Source organism: Triticum aestivum, chromosome 1B, assembly GCF_018294505.1.
Source record: "Triticum aestivum cultivar Chinese Spring chromosome 1B, IWGSC CS RefSeq v2.1, whole genome shotgun sequence".
Classification (NCBI taxonomy): Eukaryota; Viridiplantae; Streptophyta; class Magnoliopsida; order Poales; family Poaceae; genus Triticum; species Triticum aestivum.
Genome location: NC_057795.1, coordinates 591,346,696 through 591,355,313, shown reverse-complemented (window position 1 = coordinate 591,355,313; position 8,618 = coordinate 591,346,696). Strand labels below are relative to the sequence as shown.

At 54.1% G+C, this 8,618-nt stretch overlaps 1 protein-coding gene across 1 annotated transcript; it reads left to right on the top strand.

Moving 5' to 3' along the window:
- Positions 1–3,474: 3,474 nt before the first annotated feature.
- On the top strand, positions 3,475–6,112 carry LOC123140718 (protein IQ-domain 26). The gene is made up of 4 exons (XM_044560007.1): positions 3,475–4,113; positions 4,210–4,514; positions 4,990–5,163; positions 5,242–6,112. The coding sequence occupies exons 2-4, from the start codon at positions 4,236–4,238 to the stop codon at positions 5,806–5,808; spliced, it is 1,020 nt and encodes a 339-aa protein (XP_044415942.1). The 5' UTR covers positions 3,475–4,113; positions 4,210–4,235; the 3' UTR covers positions 5,809–6,112.
- The last annotated feature ends 2,506 nt before the right edge of the window (positions 6,113–8,618 follow it).

Below are 8,618 nucleotides of genomic sequence, written 5' to 3'. Positions count from 1 at the left end.
GCTTTTTCGTCGGATTCTCCCTTGTTAACGCTGGACTCAACATATGTGGGAATTCGACCCGGCCGGTCCTCGGACCCTGCAGCGGTTCTTCGGCACGACGCACGAAGACATATGGAAGCTGCTCTTCAAGACTCAAAAGTCGTGGCCGGAGACAACTGAAGACCGCGGCCTTGACTGCGCACGTCCACCCACTCCCGTAAGTTTTATAATAACTTTTATTTGCAAATACAAGGGAGTATATTGAACTTTCTGACTCTCACAGGGCTGGACAAAGAAAGCGGAGAAAAATCAAATGTCCGGCTCCACTGCTCGAGGACCAGGCTACCCCTTTGCTGACAAAGATGTTGGTTCCAGGGCCGTATCAGGCGCCGGAGAAGAAGGCCAAGAAGAAGGGCAAGGAGACCAGAGGTAGCCTCCGTCGTAAGGGTACTTTGGACGCCATGTCCAAAGACTCCAAGACCTCCTCCTCCCATGACGAAGATGTAGAGGAGGAAGAGAGTAACTCTCCCCCCAAGGGGGGGGGAGAGAAGAAAAGGGCGTCCTCTGCGAATCTGGAGGTGGAGGCGGCCAAGAAGGGAAAACCCTCCCTTTCGGATGATTCTGAAGCGGATGCCGATGCCATCCCAAAGCGGCACCCCAGGCCGAAGCCCTTGGCTGAATCGTAAGTATCTGAAGACACCATACACATATCTGATTTTATGCCTTATTATTTTAACATACTGAATTGCGCATTATAGCCCGGCTCGCGATCTCCCCCAATGGTCATTGTCATCCAGGAACTCTCTAGGGACGAATGCGATGGAGAGCGAGTCGCCTCCGCAGATCTCTCCACCCACCGCCACGGATAACACCAAAGTGTTGTCCCAGAGAACCTCTCCAGGTCATGGGGAGGTACAGGAGGCCGTGAAGGTGGTGGCGGAGGGTAATTCCTCTATTGCCGAAGATAGGGGGAAATCAACCCCCATGGAGACCGACGATGGGGGCAACTCTCAATTCGGCCCCCAACTGAATATTATTCCGGAGACCCATACGGCTCCGGAATCGGACCAGCAGCCTTCTTCGAGGGAAGGGGGTGCGCCGTCTCCACCAGCGTCCTCTATCAATTCGGAGGCGCCGGACACTCTGGTGGAAGCGCTTCAGGGCGCTTCCATTGTGGAGGAACACCGTACCCTTATGGGTATGGTGGTTGAAAAGGTTCGGTCCGCTAAGAGCGGACTGAATCAAGCCTTCACCAGCCTTCTAACAGGCTTTGAGGTATGTGACGTAATATTTTTTTGGCTATTTGCAAAAAAAATACTTGTATATAGATAGTAGCCCCTGAGACTCTGTTCGGCTTTCGCGAAGAAAGGCCAAACAGAGGATCGAATAATATTTCACAGGAGCTAACATATATGTCTCTTTGGATGAATAGGCTGCGAAGCTAGCAGCAACCTCGCATACTGCAATATCACATAAGAAATGATTGTGTTGCCGTCAAGTATGTGATCATGACTTCATGGTCAGTCCATGAATAGGGAATATGGCATTCTTCCTAACCTAGATGTACATTTAATCATGTTTTCAATTGACTAGACCAAATACACTGAACTATAAATGCTTGTAAGGTGGCTAATTTATAATAATTCAGAGAAACGCGACGTGAGTAACAACGTGCAAACAAATCTAGTACACACAAGCAGAAAACACCCGGATACGAACCCTAAGGTTGTACTGATGTGGAATTAACCATGGACTTTCTGAATACAAGTGGATAAATCAAACAAGCGTAGGATATAGCTCGGTTAGTGAGGGAGGGGGGGTTGATTGTTATCTGTCTGTTTACGATTAGTTCTTAGCTTCAATGTCACAGGATCCTTGTGGACCTTCTCGCTGTGAAGGTTGCCTGTCGTCATATCACTCGACGATGACAACGAGGAAACCGACGTTGTCGGGAGGGTTCGAGATCTAAAGAAGTGCGGGAGGGGGGGCAATGGAAATTATGAGAGTGGCTTATTCATAGCAATAAACAAGATATTTATTGATGGTGAAGAAAAAATGGCGCGTTGCCTTTAGAAAATGTAGGCGGGAAGAGAAAATCGTTGGGGGGCCGAAAACCGGAGGGAACCATATTTTTTGAGCGAACAAACTATTTTTGTAGGCGGGAAGAGAAAATCGTTGGGGGGCGAAAAACCGGAGGGAACCATATTTTTTGAGCGAACAAACTATTTTTGTACCAAAGATATGACAACTTTCAGATAGAATGCTAACACTTTCGGAAATAACGTGAACGATTTCAGAAATATGATTCACAGAGTTGTATATGCACATTTTTTTTTGTCTATGGCCACAGTTAGAGAATGAAAATATCATAATCTAAAGATACTCGCCCATATCCTCTGGACCGGTTAGAGATGCTCTGAGAGATTGGCCGGTGTTCCTCTGTGTGCACCGTTGTGATTGGATGGTTAGAGGGGATGTGGTATCCCGAGCCCACCAGGGTTCAAGTCCTGGTGCTCGCATTTATTTCTGGATTTATTTCAGGATTTCTTGCGATGTGCATTCAGTGGAAGAAGACGTTTCCGTCGACGATGAGGTGCCTACGGTGACTTGTAAATTTTAAGATGATATGTCGGTTTAGTCTTTTGCATGTATATAAGCGCTTGAGTCTTGTTTAGAACGAGGCAAAACGTTTGCCTGTGCAAGCAAACACCTCTGTTTTCTTTCTTTCCCACCGACGCCAATATCCACGGCAACTGTGAGATGGGTGGGTTATTACTGTTACCTGTGCAGGCAGTAGCTACAGTTTTTCATATTCCTCGTACGGAGCGTGTTGGTTGTGCTAGACAAGCATCAAGCTCAAGCTGGTCCAGGCGCGTAGTACAGTACAGCCGAGCCATAGCCATATATTCCCGTCGACGAGCCGAGGCGACAGTAAAAGGAACCAGCCCAAAACATTAATTTGACCGGATCGGCGCCTACTGCCCGTTGCACTCCAGTACCACCAGTACGCAGGCAGTGTACCGGCGGGCGGGCGAGCGAGAGCGCCGCCGTGACCGGCCGGCGTCACACCACGCTTGCTTTTCCCCGCCGCTGGCCCTCCCTCTCCCGGGCCAGCGTAGTAGGCATAGGCACAGAGAGGGTGGTAGGGAAGTGGGAACTGGAGACGAGCTAAAGCGTGGAGCGCGTCCTCTCGGTGCCAGCGCAGGGCGCCGGGCACTAGGCGATACGGCTCCACGATCTCGTCCCGTGTACCCACCCTATCCCATCTACAAGCCCCGCCGGAAATATAATCATTCGCAGGATCGGGATCTTGGCGTGAGCTGAGCTGCTGGCCGCACCCGCCCGCTCCAAAAGCCGCGCCAGCCCCGGGAGCGGGACGACGACGACGACCGCAGCGGCGACGAGAGTTTTGAGGCGGGCGAGGTGAGATGGAAATCGTGATGATTGCCTTGCGAGCTCTAGTGGTTTTTCTTCTGCCCCGCCTCCGTTGGTTTCTTCTCGCGTCTCGTTTTGCTCGTGCCCGTGCGACGCTGGCTTCCTTTGTTGCGTTGCGCCCGGCCTCGTCGTAGACAAGCCGGGGGAATCTTTTTCACCTCCCTGTTGCTGCGTGGCCACAAGGTTACAGGCCACAGGCGAGGTGAGACCACGCGTCCGTTTTCTTCTCCCACCTTCCCCGCCGCTGCTCTTCTCTTCTTCGCTCCTTCTCTGCCGCTGTTTTTTTACTGTAGGTTGGTTCGTTGGGGCTGGGGCTGGGGTGGGTGGGCTTTGCTTGCCTGAAAAGCTCGTCCGGGGAAAAGGTTTCCTCTTCCGGGCTTCACGTAGGTGGCCATAGGCGACACTGCCTCTCGCTTCCTTTCACTGATCCAACTGCCATCGCCCACCACCCACCGACTCCCCCGCCGCTGCCGCTGCCTTGGCGCTACGCCGCTGGCTCTTTTCTGCCTGCGCGCAGTCCGGCATCCTCCTCTGCTCGGCCCTCCTCCCATGCTTCCTCGCCTCGCGCCTCTCTAAAAGCTTTCTCCTCTTTTACCTCCCGACGAGAAAGCCAAAGACAAATATATTTTCTGGGGTTGCCAAGTCAAATCTTTTGCTTTCTTCTTCAACCTTCCAAGAACTCGCTCGTCCTCCCAGCAGGTCGACGCCGTGGCTGACATTTGCTCTGTTCTTGCAGTTCGTCCTACCTTTTTTGTGTTCTTCTTGCCGAATCTTGACGCGTCGTTCTTCGCGCAGGTAGGAATAGGATCGGTCGTCGCGCCATGGGGCGGGCCATGAGGTGGCTCAGGAAGTTGCTCAACGGGGGCGGCGGCAAGAAGGAAGGGGCCAAGGAGCAGAGCGCCGCCGCGCCGCCGATCGAGAGGAGGAGATGGAGTTTCGCCAAGGCCAGGAGCAGCGTCGCCGACGCCAGCCGCAGGCCTTCCGTCACCGCCGTGGTCGCCGGCGAGCTCTCCCAGTCTCAGGCGAGGCCGTGCGGCTGCGGCCAGGCGCGCGAGACCGAGGCCGCCGTCTTGATCCAGAAGGCCTTCAGGGGCTACCTGGTACGACCCTGTCCATGCTTCTCTCTCGCAGTTCTTTTTTCCTTTTCTCTCCTAGACAAACATCAAACCGAGGTAGAAGTACGTTTGAAGATTTACCAGGACAATTTTTAGGCATTTCATTTGTATCATCTCTTGACAGATTAACAGTTCTAAATCGAATGGAATGGATAGATGAATAGGTGAAAGGGATATTGGTAGATTCCTCTGCATCTGCATTGGGCTGCAGATTTGACTTCACTGTGCGTCCCGTTGCGATGGTTGCTGTCTTCTCGTTAGCAACTGCTCATTGTTTATTAATCTGCTGCTGCTGCTGCCACTTAGAATTTGTTTATGTTTATTCGCACAGTTCTGCACGTCGTGACACTAGCCTAGTCGGTGCCGTCGTCATCATCGCAGTTATTAAACCTATCAAACACTAAAGAAATGTGTAAAGAAAAAGCGTGTAAAGATTTGAAATTTGTACCGCGACCGGCAGGCCAGGAAGGCTCTCCGCGCTCTCAAGTCGCTGGTGAAGCTGCAAGCCCTGGTGCGCGGCTACCTGGTGAGGAAGCAGGCGGCCACGACGCTGCACCGGCTGCAGGCGCTCATGAGGTTGCAGGCCTCCTCGCAGGCCCTCAAGAACCTCTCCTCCCGGAGGTCCATCGAGCAGGTCCGTCAGAATTCCTTCTCGCCGTGCATCGCGATCCTTCTTCTTCTGATGACCCGCATTTCGTTTGTTGTTGCGTAGGAGCGGAAGACGTCGGCGCCGGTGGCGCACCGCCGGAGGCTGTCGGAGGGCGGCGCCGGGGACGACCGCAGCCCCCGGATCGTGGAGATGGACACATGCCAGCTGCGGAGCCGGTCGTCGCGGATCGCGGGCCGGTACGCGGCCGCCGACCCACAGCCACAGCCGCCGCCGCTGTCCTCGCCGCTCGCCTACTTCTGCAAGCCGCCGTCGCGGCTGCAGCTGCGGGAGCTGGAGCCGCGGCAGCCCAAGACGACCCAGAACACGCCCCGCCTCCCGGCCATCGTGCCCGGCGGCTCGCCGGCGAAAGGGCGCCCCTCGTGCGGGGGCGGGCGGGAGTCGAGCAGCCCGCGGTACATGGCGGAGACGGCCTCGTCCGTGGCGAGGGGCCGGTGCCAGAGCGCGCCGAGGCAGCGGCACGGCAACAACGCCGCCGGGTCGAGGAAGGCGGCGCCGCAGTCGCAGGACAGCTTCAGCTTCAAGAGCTCCGACGCGACGAGCCGCGTGGAGGACTACTCCGAGATGAGTGACGAGGTGACCAGGGACTACTACCTCGACCAGCTCTGGTGATGATCGTCCGGCGCGCTGCTAATCCGGGCGGGAAATAAGCCCTTAACATCATCTCGGTATATAGTTAGTAGTAGTATCATTCAGGATTAACAAAATGTTTAGTAGTAGTTCTAGTTGATGGCACGACACATCATCATCGTCCTGCGATCCGAGGGGTTAACAAAATGTTTAGTAACGTAACCGCCATTGTTGTAGCTCGGTGGAGCGTGCGAGGTTGCCATGCCAAAGAGAATGGGAATAAAATCCGTTCTGCCTCCGGGAAACCATTTGGGGAAAACGAGGCCGCGCCAAAGCTCATGAACCACACACTCGTCTTTGCTCTGCTCTGTCCTGCCACGAGATATCAATGCTGATTACTGAAACCATTTGGGAAAAAGAGGCCGTGACGCCGGCGTTTGGTTGCAAGGGCGGTCATGAATGGGTTGGGATCGTTCAGAAAATAGACATGTTTGGTTATAAAGCACATGAATGGTTCGAACCAAAAAAAAGAATATGCCTTGAAGATGCTGAACCGTTCCACCCAACCAAATTGGTCGAATCAAATGACCACCTTTTGCATGCATGACTATGTGAGTATGACTGATGGTCCCGTCCTAAATAATTAGCTCACTACTTATATTCAGCCAAACACATGAATTGAATGGTTCAATCCCAAAAAAATTGAACGGTCCCAATCCATTCATACGATACCTTCAACCAAACGCATCCAAAAACACAGAGGGGGTAGCAGTGGGACTGCAAAGGGCATGGAAGCTGGGACGAAGGGAGTTAATGGATACCATACGGACGGGTACTGGCAGTGGCGGATCCTTGGCAGTGAAGAAGACAAAGGTTGTGGTTGTTTGGAGTGCGTTGCACTACAGCACTGCAGTTGCAGCGCCACTGAACCGCACCGCTTTGGCTTAAATGTTGCCGTGCCGTGCCGTGCTTCTGTTGGAAATGGCAGCAGTACCAGATGGCTTCATCGCGCAGTATGTAGCTGTCCGTTGTTGATGTTGAGGCCAACTCCATCGCGTTATTGGACGTTCGTTTTGTTCGGATTTTATCCGTTTGTGCAGGGGATGAGGTCGTGTCCGGGTCTGTCCGGAAATGCGGTGGCCGTGCGCCCAGCGCGTGGCCGCATCCTTTACCCCATCCTGTCCGCGTCTCTTTAAAAAAAAAGAAACATGTCAAATGCCAAGCCCTACGGCCGCGGTTCATCACGCACGCCGGCAACAAAGTCAGCGGCCTACACGTCCATTGCCGGCATTAGCCAGCGGCCGGCAACACAGCCCGGCCTCCAAAATGAATGGTTGTCCTTGCCGGGAACACAGCCAGCGGCAGGCAACACAGCCGGCCTTCAAAATGAATGTTTTTCTCGCCGGCACGCGGCCAGCGGCCCAGTGGGCGGACGGCAACCATGCCAGCCTCCAAAAAAGAACGGCCACGACCGATCGGACGACCTAGTTCAGGCCGTCGGCGTCGAGCATCTCCTTCTGCCTGGCCTCGAACCAGGCGCTCGTCTTCTCGCTCATCTTCGACAAGTCCACGCTCATGATCGCCCAGGGCCACCTCTTTTCGCTTTGGTGGCGGCATTGGTGGCCTCGATGTCGAGCTGTCTTTGCCTGGCCTTGACGTTGTCGGCCTCGATGTCGAGCTGCCTTTGCCTGGCCGCCTCCTCGATGTCGAGTTGCCTCTGCCGGGCCGCCTCCTCCATGTCGACCTTCCTTCTCTTGGCCGCCTTCTCCATCTCAAGCTTCTTCGTTTGGAGCTCTAGATATTGTTTCATTTGCTCGTCCTTGCTTTGCCGCTTCTTCTCGTCCCTCATATCCTTTTGCGACATCATTGCCATGCAAAGTGTCATGCAATGCCATGGATGAGGCATCATGAATGTCGTCAACCTTGGAGTTGGTCTTGCCCCTCGGCCTCTTCAATGCCTCGCCATCTCCATCTCCGGCGAACTTGGCCGTCTTCAGGCCTCTCTTCCTTTGGAGCTCACGGTATTGGTCCTTAAACTTAGAACAATTGTTGATCATAGTCCAACAATGCGTAAGAGTGAATGGCTTGTCATTGTGCCGGGCCTTGAATGCCTCCAAAGATTGAAATGCCTACACCATATGATCAACAACAAAGTGAACATGCAACCATATACAATGCCGAAGTCTCATGGCCGTAGCAAGGAAAGGGCAAAGAAGAAGAGCATACCATCTCCCCAACGCCGGTACCACTCATGGGCCGTGCTTGAACGCTCTCAAATGCGGCTTGATACTTGTTGCATTCTTGTTGTATGAACAACCATCTCTTTTGAATCGAGTCGACGCCACGTTTGCTTTCAAATTGGTAGGGCTCAAACAACTTCCTTTCATGGAATGTTTTGTGGACTCTCGTCCAAAAAACAATACCCTTTTGTTGCGCGTCGGTCCTTGGATTTTGGCTAATCTCCAGAGAAACCGGCCGGGCGACAAATGCCATGCATGAGAAGGGCGTGCGCTTTGGTGACGATGGCCTCCTTCTCCTCGACCTCGGCCTTGTGCCGCGCGGCCTCAATCGCAGCGCGTTCGGCCGCTCTCTTGGCCGCCGTGATGTTGTTCTTGGCGACCACCCTCCGGTCCCTCCTCTTCGTCGATTCCGCGTTCAACTTGGCGATCTCCTTCGGCGTGCACTCCGACCGTGGCTTCCTTGGCGCCTTGCCCTTCTTCTTCTTGGCCATTCCGGCCGGGTCGACGGTCGGGCCGCCGGAGTTCGGCTGGGCGTCGGCCATGGACGGAGGAGGGAGTGGGACGGGCAGGACGTGGGAGGGTTTGGGGTGGAATGCCGTCAAAGTGGCCGCG